The sequence below is a fragment of the Canis lupus genome, chromosome 23 (assembly GCF_011100685.1).
Source record: "Canis lupus familiaris isolate Mischka breed German Shepherd chromosome 23, alternate assembly UU_Cfam_GSD_1.0, whole genome shotgun sequence".
In the NCBI taxonomy this organism is placed as follows: Eukaryota; Metazoa; Chordata; class Mammalia; order Carnivora; family Canidae; genus Canis; species Canis lupus.
Genome location: NC_049244.1, coordinates 27,609,249 through 27,628,303, shown reverse-complemented (window position 1 = coordinate 27,628,303; position 19,055 = coordinate 27,609,249). Strand labels below are relative to the sequence as shown.

The window sequence follows — 19,055 nt, the reverse complement described above, 5'->3', positions numbered from 1 at the left end:
CTGTCAGGAACAAGACTGTAGTCTTACTTTGCTAGGTTTATCGACCCATTGCAAGGAATCAGGCCATGGTCCAGAGGAAATATAGGGAGACACATAACATAGGATTCAGGAGAGGGGGTGGAATGTAGGTGGAAGAGAAATGAAGCTGAGTGTTTTGTTTTTGAATTGAAAAATCATTTTATTAAATTTTTTAAAAAGATTTTATTTATTCATAAGAGATAGAGAGAGAGAGAGAGAGAGAGAGAGAGAGAGGCAGAGACACAGGCAGAAGGAGAACAGGCTCCGTGCAGGGAGCCCGACATGGGACTCGATCCCGGGTCTCCAGGATCAAACCCTGGGCTGAAGGCAGCACCAAACTGCTGAGCTACTGGGGCTGCCCCATTTTATTAAATTGACGTCATTGAGGAATCACAGTGTAAGGTGATGTTAAAAGCCAATGATTCTTAGGCAAAGCATTTGGAGAATATATACGCATTATATGAAGAGAGATGAGGGGGCTCAAGGAGGATGAGTGGGGTGCAGACAGACAAAAAAAGATGGGGGTTCATGAGAGAGTTTCAACCTTCCAGCCTAGTTATAAACTAGAACAGTGCAAATCTGCTAGGAGCCTGGCAACGGGATTATGATGATACTGTGCCTGTCTGGTCTATGAAGTGTCAAGCCGTATGTAACATTCCAATTCTTCCAATGGCCATCTTTTAGAAAAACTAGGATGCCATATTTTACAGACCATAAATCTTCATACCATAAAATTCACCACTTAAGAATATACAAATAAATTATTTTAGTATTGAATAAAATGTTCGATAGGGGATCCCTGGGTGGCGCAGCGGTTTAGCGCCTGCCTTTGGTGTGATCCTGGAGACCCGGGATCGAATCCCACATCGGGCTTCCGGTGCATGGAGCCTGCTTCTCCCTCTGCCTGTGTCTCTGCCTCTCTCTCTCTCTCTGTGTGACTATCATAAATAAATAAAAAAAATATAAAAAATGTTCGATAGGCTCAAAGCAAAGCAGGCTCTGTGAAAAGGGACTCAACATCAGATCTGGACTATGAAGTGGACCTTAAGTTCCTGTTTTATGGAATTGTATAAAGTTATGATAGATAGAGAAATCTGCGTGCAGAAACTCTGCACTGCATTTGCAAACCAAGGCTGTTTGGGCATGTCAGGTTTCTGATAATCTATGATTTTAGGTTATCATGAATAAGGAAGATGGATGTTAGGCATTTCCAGTGCAATGTGTCCTTGGATAAAATATTTCCTTCTGCTAGCTTTGTATCTGACTTTATCTATGTCTCTTATTCCAGCTTGATGAATGGCTAGGCAGATTTTTACATTCCTAGCCTGAGCTAATTTTTACTTTCTCAGAGTAAAAAAAGGCAACTCAGAGCTTCCAGTCTGGTGGAGCCTCTAGAGGACTCAGGTTCCAGCTGCCCATCCGACAGCAGCTGCAGGAGAGACTGAGATGAGGAGAATCAGCTGAGCCCCACCAACCTGCAAAGCTGGAGGAGAGATAGTCTTGTCTTTAGCCCCTAAGTTTGGGGATGGTTTGTTATACATAAATAGATTACTGAACCAGTCATGCTTGAAAAAGACACCCCCCACCCCACCCCCTGCCACCCCCGCCAATGAGATGATCCTGAAGGAAGAAGGAAATGGGAGAGGAGTGAACCTAAGATAGATGAAGCACTTAGAAGAGACTGAGGGTTACCCTCTGGTGAGATGTCAGAGAGCAGCTACCTATGGGGGGTGGAGGTTCACTGGGAAGGGCATGAGGGAGCCCTCTGGGTTGCTGGACGTGCTGTATATCTTGATCTGGCAGTGGTCATGCGGAGGCATGCTATATACACTTAAGGTAACAACTAGAAGCTCAAGCTGATTTCTATTATAGGGTAATAAAAGTTAACCAATGCTGGTGAAATATATACTTGCTACAAACATACTAATAGGTAAAAATAAGACATTAAGACAGATACACGAAGTAAACAAATATTTATGGAGGAGAAAAGTAAAGTTGTGAATTTAAACATGGACTAAGATGCCAAAGAGGATCGTGACTGTGAGCAAAGAATTTAGAAAGAATATAAAATTCCAAAGTTCCAATATTCAGAATTCCAATTTTCTGAATTAAATTAAAGAAGTAGGCTGTACCCTCTTCAAGGTCAGGTCCTTGGAATTAGAGATGGAAGGAAGCTCTGAAACCGTCTTTCCCTAGTTCTCCAACTGGGCTACACACGGGGATCACTTGGGAGCTTTTGAAATATTGATGCCTGGGCCCCACCCTAGAGATTCAGACGGGATTGTGCTAGGGTGTGGCCCAGGAGTCAAGATTTTTAAGATCCCCAGGTGATTTCTGTATGCTGCCAGGATTGAGAACCACTGGTCAATTTCAACCGCTCTTTTCACAAATGAGAACAGAGGCCCCAATACTGACAAATGGCTTGCAAAATATCCATTAATTGGCTGAAGCCAATTTTCTCTGATGTGCCTTAATAGGAGAGAGCTGTAGCATGGATAATACCAAACAGTGAATAATCTAAAAATAATTTCTATTTGGTTTGGGAAAGCAGCACGTGACTTCCCGGCCACCGACTGGTCTGGCTAATTCAGTTTGGCTCAAATGAATGTGCCTTTTCCTGAGTTTACACTGACAGCCCCAGCCTGTGCTGAGGGGTGGAAGGAAAGCAGCCAAACTAAATACTGACCATGGTCAGCTCCCCAGCTGTCCAAAGCACACAGTAACTATACAGATGTGGGGACTTCTCTTACCAGAAGATTCCACAAAGGGACAAAACTAGGTTTTTCCTGACCCTTTGTTTAGGTGCCTAAAGCATGATGAGGGAGTGAAGGATGAGGGGCTATTGGCTGTCAAGGGGCATTTCTGTGCCAGGTTTTGTGCTGTGCATTCCTTAACAGCATATGCTCCAGACAATGCTATGAGTTAGGCATTCTATTATCACCATCTAGAGATGAGGAAATTGAGACTTAGATTGTATAACCACCAAAGCAGAGCCAGGACAGAACCTCAGGCTTATACTCTGTCCAAGGGGGACAGTTGAGGCCTCAAGCTGAAAAAACAAGCCGCAGATGGACTTGGGTCTGATCCTTGGATTTCTTGCACTGCTGAACAGACTTTGTCTCCCTATTTTTCTGCCCAAATAGTGTAAAGGGAGCAGTAAAGGGACCTCCTCCAGATGTGCCTATGGCAGCCATGAGGAGCCAACTGCCAGGATCCCCAGCTGCTGCTCTCTGAAACCCATCACCTGATCTGAGCCAAGCTCATCTCCCAGGCACCAGGCTGCTCTTCTTCAATGCCTGTGCCTAGTAAGATATGAAGGAGGCCTGTTCCTGGGAGACATGGGACTGTGACAGAAGCTTTGCCAAATCTTCCTCAGACTGCAGGCATCAGAGGTGCTTCCACCCCACCTTGCCTCCCAGCGTCAGGTCTGCATGGCAGTCTGATGGCCCTCTCAGCCTTTTCCTGTTCTTTCCCGGTTTTCTCTCATACAGGTGGTTCCCTGAATAAAACCTTCTGGAGTATTTAATCCCATGCAATGTCCCTCCCCACTGGTGCCCCCAACCATGTACCCATCATTGTAGGGAGGAAAGGTCACCCTCTGCTGACTCTTCTCAGGAATCATGGTCTGAGATCGTGAAGGTGAAGACTACAGAGGAACAGGTTTCTCAGTATGTCTGCCCTCGTCATTGGTCTTTGTGCCACGAAGGAAGATAGACCAGGAGACAAATGATTGACCAGCACCCCAACTAGCCCTAATTCATTTGCCAAGAAGTTACCTTTTATTGCAGGTGTCCACAAGCACAAAGGCCAACTTAGAAAGGCTAGGGATTCTTCTCTGACGTTACACCCTTCGGGGAAGACATTCAAACCCTGCAGGCTCAGGAACTCCTTGTAGGGAGATTTTGTCATCTTTTGCTCCTCCTGAAAGAAGAAAGCAGACAAACCATATGCTGATTCTCAAACACCTAGAACGAAAGTGGTGCATATCCAGTCACCAGCATCATTTAGCGTTGTTCTGAAAACACCCACAAAGGCCCCCAGATAAAAGAGAGGAGAAGAAGAGGTGTTTCTTTTTAAAAATATTATTTTTAAGTTTGTATTTTAATTCCAGTTGGTTAACATATAGTGCTCTATTAGTTTCAGGTGTACCATTCAACAATTCCATACAACACAACACCCAGTGCTCATCAGGACGAGTTCCCTCCTTAATCCCTATCCCTTATTTCACCCATCTCTCTCTTCTACCACCACCCCTTCCCCTCTGGTAACCTTCAGTTACTTATCTATGAAAGGAAGGAGAACGTTTAAGAGAATTCATCTAGGCATGAAATTAAATACACAAAATATGCAAACAATAACTTACTATAAACATAGTAGAACAACTCACTTGCAATAGCACAAAACAGATTAATGTCTAGGAAAAAATTTACCAAAATTGTGCAAGGCTAATATGAAAACTTTAAAACTCCATTGAAGGACAAAAACACCACCTTCAAAAATTCAAAGATTTAGCATTGAATAGAAACAATACTTTAGGATTCAATTCTCCAAATATCATGAGTATTTCATATATTCATTTAATTGCATTCTGTCTTTTTGTGTAATTCTGATGCTTTGACACCAGGAACCTCGCTGACTGACCCTGGAGGGACTGGCCCTCCCAGGTTAGCTAACTCCTAGAAAGAGCAAATAAAACTCTCCTTCCATAGGCAAACCAACGGATGGGGGGGCCCAAATTCCCAACCGCCCTCTTTATCACAGTCTGTGTGGGCTCTCACAATCCTCTACCCTCCTGCCCTAATTACCACAGAGCCACACACCCAATCACTGGGGCGCCCCTGAACTCCAGAGCCCTTGGAAAGTATTCAAACTGGCCAATCCTAAATCTGTTTACTGTGCCTCACCTCTTTTCTTGCTGAGGAGATCCCCATAAAGGCTTCAGCCCGCTAATTCCCTCTCTATGCCTGAGACCAACCTCAGTGTCTTCTTCTGTGGCCTTGTGTGGTGCATTCTCATATCATGAACTGTAAGAAAATATCTTTTCAAGACAATTGTCTCCAGATCTGTTGGCCTTACTGAACCTCAACTTTTTCTATTAGTACACGGTATTTCAAAGCACACTCTGGATTTGTGTGTGTGTGTGTGCTAGTGAAGTGAATATGCAAAAACAAGTGAAGAAAACCATGAAAATTCTGAAAAATGACAATGTAGGTAGGATGGTGGGGAGGGAGATAGATGGAGTGGCTGGTGAAGGACAAGGAGGCAGGGAAGGCACTGTGTTATGAAATGGTTTTATGAACGTAGTGGGTATAAATTTCAGTTCAAGACACTCAAGTGTGAAAGAAATATTTATTTTTAGTAATTCAACTCAATTTTATCCTCCATTTGGCTAGGGTGGAAACTAAATTCAGTCATGTCAGGGCCTCATTGGCCCCCAACCACCTTCTTCCACACTGCTCTAAGAACCATTGGGCTTATCTAATACCCAGGCATCAGGGATGGGTTTCTGATTCTTGGTAGCTCATGTATCCATGGTGCATCCTTGTTGGGAGGCTGTTTGCTGCAGCTTTTGTGATCTCAACTCCTCCTGCGTCACCTCCTCTGAAAGAAAAGGTCTGTGATGTTTATATTGCTATATGCCATGTAGATGTGGAGTCTTCAGGGGTGAATTTGCAGAGAAGCATGTCAAATAGCAGCAAGAGGACACAGGCCCTGGATGATGAGGGGTAGGTGACATCTGGGTACACACTCAGTTGAGTGGGGGAGGGCAATGGGAATTTACTGTGAACATTCTGAGTAGTGACAGAGACACACACACAGGGTGCTGTAGGAGTGCAAGGAAGAAGGGTGTTTTCATGGAAGAGATGTCTGTTGAGCTAGATCTTAAAGGATATAGACGATTTCATATGACAAAAATCAGTAGGTGTACACAGGGCACTGTAATAGTAACAGCATGAGCAAAATTCAGGCTAAGATGAAACCACATCTGATTTCCTGACTCCACCTTCATCAGTGGGAGGTGGGGGAGGGGGCTTCCCAGGAATATGCTGGGACCAAGGCATGAGCCACATGACTCTAGATTAACCATTCGATAGACCACAGGTCATTCTAGTCACCGCTGATACAAAGAACAAAATTGTGGATAATGCCATCTTTGTGGAGATTTCCAGGTCTGAGTTAAAATTTAAAGTGTTTCCTTCAAACTTTGAAACTGATGATTCAGGAGTGCCTGGTTGTACCATTCTCTGCTCCCTAACTGGAGAAAACATTCAACCTGGATTTACCATGGGTTCACTGACTGGCTAGCCTCTCTTCTGGAAAAGGTCTTAGAGGGAAGATCTAAGATAATCCAGTAAAATCCAGGAGTGCAGACAGTGCTGCTTGCCAGATCTGAATCCAAGCAAGGTAGACTTTTATTTGCACCTTATCTATGGGAGGAATTAAAAGGATCATCAATTTCCTTTATCCACGTGACTCCATTATTCAGATTAGCAGTAGCAAATGCAACCAGAAAACAGATGATTCAGACTTCTTCTGTAACATTTTTTTTAAAGATTTTATTTATTTATTCATGAGAGACACACACAGAGAGAGAGAGAGAGAGAGAGAGAGAGAGAGAGAGAGAGAGGCAGAGGCAGAGGCAGAGGAAGAAGCAGGCTCCAAGCAGGGAACCTGATATGGGATTCGATCTCAGGTCTCCAGGATCACACCCTGGACCAAAGGCAGCGCTAAACCGCTGAGCCACCTGGGCTGCCCCTTCTGTAACATTTCACGTTCCATTCATCAGAGTCTGTTTTATCAGGGTTTCTCAGTCATAATTCCCATGTGGAATTTCACTGGTTTCCAACTTTCCTAATATGTTCATATGAAATACTATCCTAGTCACTCCAAGTTCCTTTGTTTCAGTCATACGGTACTTCTTCACAGGAATACACTGCTTCCCCATTGTCTAGTTAAGTGTTTTGCAAAAGTAAAGGAACAAAAACATTTTTAGATTCCATATTTTCATTTTCCTTTAGTGTGCAAGAATCCTACTAATTCTTTGTAACAGAGTTGAGACTCTTTTTCTTAAAAAAAATATACTCACTTTACATAATAAGCTGGGCTACTTCAAAGTTGCAAGTGTTAAGTAACCATAGAAAATATCCACTTAGCTATTTCCAAACCTCATGAATTCTCAATTTTTATTTAGTGAACTCCTGCAGAGCAGGTGGCTGTATAAAACCATAAAATCAGGGGCACCTGGCTGGCTCAGTGGGAAGAACATATGACTCGATCTCGGGGTCATAAGTTCGAGCCCCACACGGGGTACAGAGAGTACTTAAATAAATAAACTTAAGAAAAGACAAGGGGGAAATAAATGCACACAACTCGTTTTCCAGGAAAAGACTGATGCACTTGGGGAAGTTAAGATCCATTTACTTAAAAAGTACAATTACACTGATAGGCAGGACGTAATTCCAGAGTGTCTCCTCTAAAGTCATACATTCCTAAAATACAGTAGCATCTGTGTACCTTGTATAGGTCAGGCATAGGGCTAGGAGTTTCTGGATAGCTTCCCGAATTCCCAAACAACCTCATGAAGTATGAAAGGTTTTGGAAATTATATGAATAGGGGAATTAATCTAAGAAGTCCTTTCCCACCCCAGATTCTTAGTTTTCCTAAGAAAACCACCCTTGTCTACCAAAGTTCAGTTTTTATGAGACACTTGAGTACTCCACATATTGGATCATATAAGAGTATTCATTATTTTTTTAAAGATTTATTTTAGAAAGAGAGAGAGAGCATGAGTGTGAGGAAGGGTAGAGGGCAGACTCCCCATGGAGCCAAGCCTGATACAGAGCTCCGTCTCACAACCCTGGGATCATGACCTGAGCAGAAACCAAGAGTCAGATGCTCAACCAACTGAGCCACTCAGGCACCTCTAAGTGTTCATTATTAAACTAGGGGGTGCAAAATGTTTTATCAAAGTAAGTTTGACTATCAACCAATAGATTCATCTTAGAGGGGGTTTTTCAATATCTTATCCTTCTAAGGGAAAATTCTTTTTTTAAAAAAGATTTTGAGAGAAAAAGAGTGTGTGCACACAAGTTAGGGGAGGGGCGGAGGGAGAGGGACAAGCAGACTCCCCACTGAGCACAGATCCCACCGTGGGGCTTGAACCCACAACTCTGAGATCCTGACCTAAGCTGAAGTCAGAAATGACTGAGCCACCCAGGTGCCCCAGGGAAAACTGTTATAAGGAGACTAATTTCAAGATTACTTTTACAAAATAAGCAGTCAATGGACAGTGTCATCAGTGTTTCTGGATTAATCTGGTCTTCATATGCTCAGACTGACCTCTGCTGGATAGTCTACTAACATGTTAACACTTTTTCCCCTCTTGAACAAGTATTTTCCCCAAATTATATTGGTATTTAGATTTATATAGTTCAATTCATGAATACTTATCATATATTCCACACTACTTTACAGCAAAATCTTATATTGCACTTGGCCACCAGAGGCAACCACACATGGGCAGAGTAGGAGGACACTAATGAGGTTTCTAGGAGCTACCCATTATCAACACCCCTTTAAATATTCTTTATGCTTCATGTAGCCTGGGCTCTCTAGGATGTATCTCAGAAATACATAAGAATATCTGCTGCCTGGACCCAGTTTCAAGGGCCCACTGTTTAAAACCACAACTCCCTGAAAATATCTCCTGGACGGACATCTCAAAGCTGGAGTCCACTCTGTAGAAGTCACTTATGCCCCTAAGTAGCCAAAGGAGATAAGTCTGATGTGTATGGTGCAAACCTGCTGAACTTTGAGATAAAGTCCTGCTCCAAAAAAAAAAAAAAAAAAAAGTCCTGCTCCAATTCATATAAAATTGCAGATAATAAACAAGAACGGCAGTGAAAATAAATGATACTTTAAAGAAAATAATGCCTTTCTGATAAAAATTACATAATTACTTTCATTTAAAAGTATTATAAAATAAAGAAAAAAATAGAGGAAATAAAAATTACCTATAATTCCATCACCAAGTTATATTAAAATTTTGGTTTTGGGCAGCCCGGGTGGCTCAGTGGCTGAGCATCTGCCTTCGGCTCAGGGCATGACCCTGGAGACCTGGAATCGAGTCCCGCATCGGGCTCCCCGCATGGAGCCTGCTTCTCCCCCTGCCTGTGTGTCTGCCTCTCTTTCCCTCTGTATCTCCCATGAATAAATAAATAAAAATCTTAAAAAATAAATAAAAATAAAATTTTGGTTTTGTTATGGCCATCTTTTATTTTTTTCCGTGTATGTACGTGTACACCTGTAGGTGTATACTCTGACCTGTATCCATCCATTTGGTAGTTTGTCTTTTTCACTAGTATTATACTGATCGTTCCTCCATTTACACATACCCTTTAGCAGAATTTTTATGAGGTCAACAGATTGAGGTCAACATACATAACCATTGTCTAGTTATTAAACACTGGCATTGTTTCTAAACTATGCTGAATGGCCTTATATATAAATATATGACCAAATATTTTATTATTTCTTTAGGATACACTCTCCAAACAGGCTCACTGAGTCAAAAGTTAGGGCGTATGAACATTTTTAAGATTCCAGATACTAGCACTGCTAGAATTACTCTCTGAAAATGTACCAATTTCAACTTCCACCACAGCACACAGCGCCATCTTCATTTACCCTCACTGAGAATTATAATTTTATTTTATTTTATTTATTTATTTATTTATTTTGAGAATTATAATTTTAAAAGTGCTTTGCCAGGGCAGCCCTGGTGGCGCAGCAGTTTAGTGCCGCCTGCAGCCCCGGGGTGTGATCCTGGAGACCCGGGATCGAGTCCCACGTCAGGCTCCCTGCATGGAGCCTGCTTCTCCCTCTGCCTGTGTCTCTGCCTCTCTCTTTCTCTGTCTCTCATGAATAAATAAATAAAATCTTTAAAAAAATAAAAATAAAAAATAAAATAAAAAATAAAAGTGCTTTGCCAAATGGATAAGCAAAAATAAGGGTTTTCAGTCTAACTTATACACTCACATTTATTCATATTCATTCATATTTATACTCACTGAATTTTTAAAAAATATTTTACTTATTTATTCATGAGAGACACAGAGAGAGAGAGGCAGAGACATAGGCAGAGGGAGAAGCAGGCTCCCCACAGGGAGCCAGATGCGGGAATTGATCCCAGGACCCAGGGATCATGACCTGAGCCAAAGGCAGACACTCAACCACTGAGCCACCCAGGTGCCCCTGTATTTTTTCTTTTAATTACACATTCATGCCCTTTGCTCATTTTTCTACAAGTATATTAATATTTTTATTTATAAGAGGTTTTTTTTTTATATATTAAGGCTACTGACTTTGTTGATCTCAGTGTGGTATACACAAACTAGGTCTGCTAATCCAAACATACCCTGAAATTATTAGTTTGAGTATAGTATGACTTTTCCTTTGGCTCAGTAAGTTCTTTCCAGAAAAGCAAAACAAAACCCCAATTCATAAAGTACAGAACAAGCCCATTAAATACTAGAGAATCTAAGGTACAAAGTGATCAACAGATAAACTAGCTTACTGAACATATCTCACACTAAAAAATTGAGAATTTTCTCCTCAGATGTTTTTTTAAAAAACATGTGATTTTGGGGTGCCAGGGCAGCTCAGGCGATTAAGCATCCAACTCTTGATATTGGCTCAGGTCATGATCTCAGGGTCCTGAGTTTAAGCCCTGCCTCAGGCCCTGAGCTCAGTGCGGAGTGCTTGAGATTCTCTCTTTCCTCTCTCCCTGCCCAACACCCCCCCCCCCCCCCGCCCCGCCTGGGCACACTTTCACTCTCTAAAATAAATAAATAAATCTTTATTTTAAAAAAATGTGACTTTAAGAATGGATTTATGTAAAAGAATACTGAAGTGAAATTAGCAGTCAGGCAGTTATAATGCTATTATTTAATAAAGCCCTCTTGTTTCATCTGTAAATGGGTTATCTCTATGGTAGAACACTTGTAACTTTTTCTATTTTTAGTCAATTTCTTTACTATAAAATGTCATTTAGGAATTTTTTCATTTTTCTTTGTACCATAATTCTAACACTTTAGTAACTGCTGTGGAAAATAAAATTGTCTTTTTTTTTTTTTTTTAATTCTGTCTTATAAGAAAGAGAAAACTCCTCAAGACCACTCTCTGGCATCTTTATTTACATATTAGAGCGGGTCAGCCAGTGAAAATCCTAGAAAAAAAAAAAAAACATTCAGTTAAAAGAATCAATAGTCTAAAAAAAAAAGAAAGAAAGAAAGAAAGAATCAATAGTCTCAAACTATATCCTCCTCACTGTTTTCTTTGTTCTAAAACCTCAAAGTCCCATTATAACCACATTTACCATAATGGTGGTTAGTTAATGAAGTTTGTCTTTGGTCTTTTCCCAAAAAGAAGCTAAAAATTCATAGTGAATCTTGCTGTCTTGTCCTACAAAACAACTAACAGTAATCAGAGCCACAAACACACTACAGTTGGAAAGAACCAGAAGGAAATTCAAAAGAAGAAAGGAGACAAAGGAAGGCCAAAGAGGGTAAGCTACCAAATCTAAGAACCTGAGTAGGAAGAAGAGGGAACAGAGCCTTTCCTAGGACTAACGCCACTCTACACATGTGGCCTGGACATGATGACTGCAGAGATTAGGTCCTCTCTATATTGTAGCAGGAAGCAGTCAGCCTACCCTACACTGCAAATCAACAACAAATGGCAAATGGACACACATACAATGAAAATAATATTTTGGAAGGTGGAATTTACTAGAATGATAAATAATGTTGAAGTGATAGATTCAAGAAATATAAGGATAATTCTTATGGAGTTATAAGAGAGGACATAAGAACTTGTAGTTCTGCAGCAATACCACCAAAATTCATAGAGAACTGGGAGAACAGATCATTAGAAATGTGAATTCACTAGCAGAGAGGGGACACAATTCATTAGGGCTTTTCTGTGACTACCATAGTCCCAAAACTGTCTGGTGTGTGTGTGTGCGTGTGTGTATGTTCAGAATATATCTGTTAAATCCACCTGACTTAATGCGTTTAAGGCCAATATTTCTTTTCTTTTATTTTTTTTTAAAGATTTAATGTATTTATTCATAGAGACAGAGAGAGAGAGAGGCAGAGACACAGGCGGAGGGAGAAGCAGGCTCTATGCAGGGAGCCTGACGCGGGACTCGATCCAGCATCTCCAGGATCACGCCCTGGGTTGCAGGCGGCGCTAAACCGCTGAGCCACTGGGGCTGCCCCAAGGCCAATATTTCTTATTGATTTTATGTCTAGATGATCTATCCATTGATGTTAGTGGTATATTGGTATATTAAAATTCCCTATTTTAATCTATTATTGTAGTGCTACTTCTTCCTTTAGCTCTGTTAATATTTGCTTTATATATTTAGGTGCTCCTAAATTATGTGCTTAGGGATCCCTGGGTGGCGCAGCGGTTTAGCACCTGCCTTTGGCCCAGGGCGTGATCCTGGAGACCCAGGATCGAATCCCACGTCGGGTTCCCAGTGCATGGAGCCTGCTTCTCCCTGTGCCTATGTCTCTGCCTCTCTCTCTCTCTCTCTCTGTGTGTGTGACTATCATAAATAAATAAAAATTAAAAAAAAAATAATTATGTGCTTAAATATTTACAAATGTCATACCTTCTTTTTGGACTAAATGCCTTATCCCTATGTAGTGTCCTTCTTTGTCTCTTATTACAATCTTTGTTTTAAAGTCTATTTTGTCTGATATAAATATAGCTATTCCAGCTTCCCTTTGGTTTCCATTTGCATGGATTATCTTTTTCCATCCCTTCACTTTCAGACTGTATGTCCTTACATCTGAGGTGAGTCTCCTGTATACAAAACATAGATAGGTCTTGTCTTTTCCATTCAGCCACTTTTTTGATTGGAGCCTTTAGTCTATTTACATTTAAAATAATTACAGATAAATATATACTTATTACCATTTTGTTAATTGCTTTCTGGCTATTTTGTAATTCTGTTCCTTTCACCAAATTCTCTGACATCTGGTTTTGTTTTGTTTTTTTTTAAAGATTTATTTATTTCAGAGAGAGAGAGTATGCGTGAGCAGGGGGAAGAACAAAGAGAGAAGGAGAGAAGCAGACTCCCTGCTGAGTGCAGAGCCCTATATGGGGCTCGATCTCAGGACCCTGAGATCACGATCTGAGCTGAAATCAAGAGTTGGATGCTTAACCCACTGAGCCACCCAGGCGCCCCTCTGGTATCTGTTTTTATAGAAGTAGAATTTTTATTCTTCTGATCTATTTTTTTAAGATATTATTTATTTGAGGGAGAGAGAGAGAGAGACGGCAAACACAAGCAGAGGGAGAGACAGAGGGAGAGAAAAAGACAGAAGCAGACTCTCCCCTGAGTGGGAAGCCCAATTCAGGGCTTGATCCCAGGCCCCTAGGATCAATGGCCCGAGCTGAAGCCAGATGCTTAACTGACTGAGCCACCCAGGCACCCAAACAAAAATAGAATTTTAGTAGAGTTTTATGTATTTTATAGTTTCCAAATTAGTTAATTTACATTTAACTGATTGTCCAGGTCTACTACCTTATTCAAAAAAGAAAAAAGATCTTGCAGCCTATATATGTATAAGGAACCAAGACAGAAACTTCTTGAAAAAAATGATCTGCTCTGAAAACAGCAGCTGATACACAAGGTATAAGTAAGGCAGACAGATAGAGAAGAGAGGGCAACTGGCAGGACCAGGATCAGAGCACAAAATTCAATATGAAAAGCAACTTAATCTGGCATGGGACAGGATCATGTTCCATGCTGTGGCATTTATTTTACTGCTATAATCTACACTGTAGTTTTGTTACAGAGGAGAGAGTTACCAATATTGAACATAACTGTATATATCTTCCCATTACAGTCTTATCCGCCCACTGTGCTTCCTCTACATTCTGCCTTTCAGCCCCTCTGGCCCTCTTTCAGTTGCTCAGGCTTGCCCTGCTCCTTACTGCCAGAGCCTCTGCACATCTCTTCCCTAGCCTCTTTGCTTGAGACTGACCCTACTTATCTTTCAGATCTCAGCTTAAGCATCAGTTCCTCTGAAACGACTTCCCCTGTGACTCCAGTATAAATCAGATTCCTTAGTAGTATATTGGTTCAGAATTAGGTGGCTTCCCTCAGAGCAACTGCCTCATTCTGTTGTAATGCATCAGTTGTGAGGTAAGTAGGCTGTTCCTTTCCCCTACTGGTCTCTAAGCTCCACTACATGAGGGCTGAGTCCAGGTTTGCTCATCATGCTATTCTTGGCAAGTAACAAAGTACACCCAGTGCATACCTTCACAAATACTGAGAAAATACAAGAAAGTACCAAACTCAGAAATGGTTTAGAAAGAACTCTGAACAGAGTTCACAAATACACTACAATGAAAGAACTCTGGGAATAGAGTGTTTCATTTTCTAGATACTTCTGGGGAGGGGATGGGTGATGCATTTCTGATTTCTGCTTAACAAATGAATTTACCTGGGCCTTCCGTGTGGCTTGCGGCTCAATCATGATATTGATCAGAGAAGGTTTAGTTGTGTCTGCCAAACTCTCCCTCAGTGATTTTTGGAGTTCTTCTGGTGTTTGTACAAAATACCCTTTGCCTCCAAACGCAGTCATAACCTGCTCATAATGTGAGTTTGGCAGAAGACAGACTGGAGGAGCCCTAAAAAAAAGGTAGTAAGTCAAAGAAAAAAAAAGTCATTCTCTGGAATAATTTGTGGAAAATTTTAGGCTGAACTGAAAGGCATACTTTTATATTCAACACTTAAAGATGCCAGTATATTAAATTTTCCATATATAAATATTTTTAGAGATTACTTATTTTAGAGGAGGGGAGGGGCCGAGGGAAAGGGAGACAGAATCCTCAAGCAGACTCCCTGCTGAGCATAGTGCCTGAGGCGGGGCTCAATTCCAGGACCCTGAGATCATGACATGAGCTGAAATCAGTCGGACGCCCAACTGACTGAGCCACCTAGGTGTCCCTAAACTTTCCATACATTTTTATTGTCTATACAACAATGTTTAATAGGACTTTTTGTGATAGAAATGCTTTATATCTGGGATCCCTGGGTGGTGCAGCGGTTTGGCACCTGCCTTTGGCCCAGGGCGCGATCCTGGAGACCCGGGATCGAATCCCACGTCGGGCTCCCAGTGCATGGAGTCTGCTTCTCTCTCTCTGCCTGTGTCTCTGCCTCTCTCTCTCTCTGTGTGACTATCATAAAAAAAAAAAAGAAAAAAATTTAGAAATGTTTTATATCTGTGCTATCCAATAGAGCAGCCACTAGCAACCTGCTGCTGTGAGCACTTAAAATGTGACTAGTTAAAATAAGGAACTGACTTTTTAATTTGACTTAAATAGCCCTGGGACATCTGGGTGGCGCAGTGGTTGAGTGTCTGCCTTTGGTTCAGGGTGTGATCCCAGGATCTGGGATCAAGTCCCACATCGGGCTCCTTGCAGGGAGTCTGCTTCTCCCTCGGCCTGTGTCTGTGCTTCTTTCTCTCTCTGTGTCTCTCATGAATAAATAAATAAAATCTTAAAAAAAAAAAATTTAAATAGCCCCATATGGCTACTGGCTACTATACTGAACAGTGCAGTGCAGTGCAGTGCATCAACTACTATGAGCCCAAAAGAAAAAGAAGAAAAAAGGAATGGCTACTGCAATACAGCAAAAAGCAGCAAAGTGAGAAATGAAGTCAGTGAGACATAAGCAAACATACTCATACCCTGCTCCACTCCTAGACTGACTCACAAATTCACATCTCATACTCCATGGCCAGCTACAATACTGCCTCACTTTGACTCTGCCATCAGATAAGCAAGAGTTTGTTAAATAATAAAAAGAAGGAAGATCCCTGGATCATAAATAATATGTTAACATCCATTTCCTCCATAGTGTAGTAGGAATAGAAGGACCAAGAGCATTTTGCAATAAACCCTTTCATTAACAAACGTTAGACATCAAACTTAATTGACTGAGTCTTCCATGGCTTCCCGATCATAAATTATTGAAACACCCCATCATGTACTGGGTGTTATATGTAAGTGATGAATCACTAAATTCTACTCCTGGAACCAATATTACACTATATGTTAACTAACTAGAATTTAAATAAAAATTTGAAAAGAAAAAAGAAAATGGAAAAAAACTGAAGCACCCCATCATGGATGGTTGTACAAAGAGGAGCCACACAGACAGGGTTCCTGCCCTTTAGAGGGGCTGACAATAATAAGTAAACAAATACTCACTTGACAAAAAAAAACACATTCCAGTACAGCAGATTCTTTAAGGAAATATTAAAATAAGTGAGAGAAATTAAATACACATTGTTCTGGGTTACTTACACTTCAGTAGCATCTCCAAATTTTAACATTTCCTTCCAACTATCTGCATCAAAACCTTGGTAAATTCCATTATTATTCACCACCAAAAGTACAATGGGCAAGTTGTACCTAAAATTAGAAGCAAAATATCAAGGAAATCATTTGTCATTCTAAAGCAGTGTCTTTTCTTCAGGCTGAAATTTTAACTTGAAAATGGATTATTTTCCATTAACTTTTTTGTAATATTGAAGACTAAAAATTAAGTATTTGTTATCCTAATAAGGAACATCAAGCCATTAATAGAAACATGGAGTCAAGGAAAGGATTAAGATTAGAGGTCAGTACACTTGGTTCTACCACTATGCATCTATGGACTCCACTGAGCTTTACAGAACCCTGGTTTTCTGAACCCTGGTTTTCATGACACCTTCCATATTTAATACTCTCTGAAGCACCACTTCTAGGTGATGCCTACGAGTACTATTTGAAAAGTATCTTTCTTTTTACTGAACTCCTCATAGATAACCAGCACTTGCTAGATATTGTGGGACTATACAAGTGACTAGCATACATTCTCTTCTCTCAAACCACTTCACTCAAAATTAGAAAAACCATTATATGGTGCAATAAACAGAGAACAAGAGAATATTTAATAATGTGCTAAATGTAAAGACAAAAAAAGGATGATAAAACTTTACTAATGACAAAAGGATGATAAAACTTTACTAATGACTGACAAAAGAACAAAAGAACTTTATTTTCTACACACCTAATTTCTGAGACCAGGTGTAAAAACAAAACTGTTACATAATAGGATTCTGTTACATAATAGGATTGTGGTAACTACTTGCTCTCCATGCTCAAAAGGGAATCATGACTCTCTAAGATGGATGGCTTTCCCATAAATCATCTTTTTGGTGTGTACTACTTGAATGTCAATGGAGACACTCAAACAAGCACATGCTTTCTTTCTGGTCTTTAAAGTGCTATATGCCAAAGCTTTGAAAGCCCTAAAACATGATTAACCAAAAGTTCTAAAAAGAGCCCTGGCTAAGAATATAGAATGATTTTACTATAGTTTAAATAACCAGGGAGAAAAAAAATCCCCATACTTGTATAGTAGGATCTTTGGCTCACGAGTTTCTCCATGAATCCTCATAACTATAAACATAATCTGAAAAGCTCACATTGAGTGAGCAGTCATCTCAAGCTTTGCCTAGATCACCTCATTTTTTTTCTCACAACTGTCCTCTAAGGTAGGAACTTTACTATTCTTCTCCCTATTTTGGCAGAAACTAAAGCTTAGAAAAGTAACTTAACCCATTATCACCTGCATCACCTGGCTCTAACATGGTCAAGCCAGTATTTAAATCCAGGTCATGTGACCGAGAGGCTGTGCCTCCTTTTTTTTTTTTTTTTAAAGACTTTATTTATTTATTTGAGAGAGAGAGCAAGCAAGAGAGCACAAGCAGGGGGAGCAACAGAGGGCCAGGGAGAAGCAGACTCCCTGCTGAGCAGGGAGCCTGACATGGGGCTTGATCCCAGGCAGATGCTTAATGGGCTGAGCCACCCAGGTGCCCCAAGGCTGTGCTCTTAAGAATAAAGCTCTGCTATTTCCCTGCAGAAAACAAGCTTCTCTCAGACCAGAACTTTTTGCAGCAATCTCAAAACTAAAACTACTCGTCTCAGTTCTGTAGGTTTAGGCATATAGTAAAGAAGTCATGAACAAACTGTCCTGGATGAGAAAGATGCCAGGGTTATTTCATACTTTTATTCTCAGGACACAGCACAGAATAGCTATGTACAAGGCACTTGGCACATGGTGAACATTTGGTAAGCATTTATTAGGCAAGTGAGACTTTATGTATAATTTTTTATATTTTGGAGAAAGAAATGCTGTTTTACCTGCAGATGGTTTCCACTTCCATCCCAGAAAACCCAAATGCACTGTCTCCTTCCACACAAATGACCCGCTTCCCTGGGTTTCTATCTCTTGCCACTATAGCAGCTGCAATGGCAAATCCCAAACCAACTCCCATTGTTCCAAAAGTGCCAGCATCAAGCCTGTTGGGGAACAAAACTAAAATGAAACCCTCTGGGGCATACTGATGGTGGGGTTGGCACAATCTAGTCATATTCATGTGTAAAATAAAGAATAAAGGTATTTTCTATCTTTAATATAAAGTTTTTAGGTTATGAAGACCAATTAGTCAAGGATAAGTAGAATGAAAGAAAAGTCTCTCATGACTGCTTGGAAGACCATGAACAAACATATCCTTGGAACACGAAGTATACAAATTCTCACACAATCACAGACATATAAAAACTCTACCAAATCTCATCTAAGAATACTTCCATGAAATATGTCCTTATACACTGAACATATGAAATCCTCAAATGTTTTAAGAACCTGCACTACTATAGTTTCCAATTTAAGACAAAATCTCTTTCCTGAAAGCCTTACCTGTGACGAGGAAGGTAGTTCTGGATCACAGTGCGTCCAATATCCATAGTATTTGCTCCTTCACTTACCACAAAACAGTCTCTGGGTAGTTGTTCTTGAACTTGGTAGAATACTGTGTAATAATTCATAGGCAGGGATTTTTGGGAAGCTAATTCCTAAAGTATTTGAGGGAAATATAATCAAATTACAATGAGATACAGTGAA

At 40.6% G+C, this 19,055-nt stretch overlaps 1 protein-coding gene across 9 annotated transcripts in view; it reads right to left on the bottom strand.

Moving 5' to 3' along the window:
* Nucleotides 1-19,055, bottom strand: part of LOC608697 (2-hydroxyacyl-CoA lyase 1) — a 118,514-nt gene that overhangs the window by 72,103 nt on the left and 27,356 nt on the right. For 8 of the 9 annotated variants that reach the window (XR_005377009.1, XM_038570783.1, XM_038570782.1 and 5 more), the window contains 5 exons: nt 18,852-19,006; nt 18,293-18,451; nt 16,409-16,516; nt 14,542-14,728; nt 3,795-3,939 (listed from right to left, as the gene is read on the bottom strand). Coding sequence is in view for 8 of the 9 variants with exons in the window: in XM_038570783.1 (XP_038426711.1) it covers nt 3,795-3,939; nt 14,542-14,728; nt 16,409-16,516; nt 18,293-18,451; nt 18,852-19,006 (754 nt within the window). In the remaining variant the exon portion in view is untranslated. Of the gene's footprint in view, nt 1-3,794; nt 3,940-10,951; nt 11,247-14,541; nt 14,729-16,408; nt 16,517-18,292; nt 18,452-18,851; nt 19,007-19,055 lie in introns of those variants that run through there. The other variant, XM_038570789.1, reaches the window with a different exon arrangement.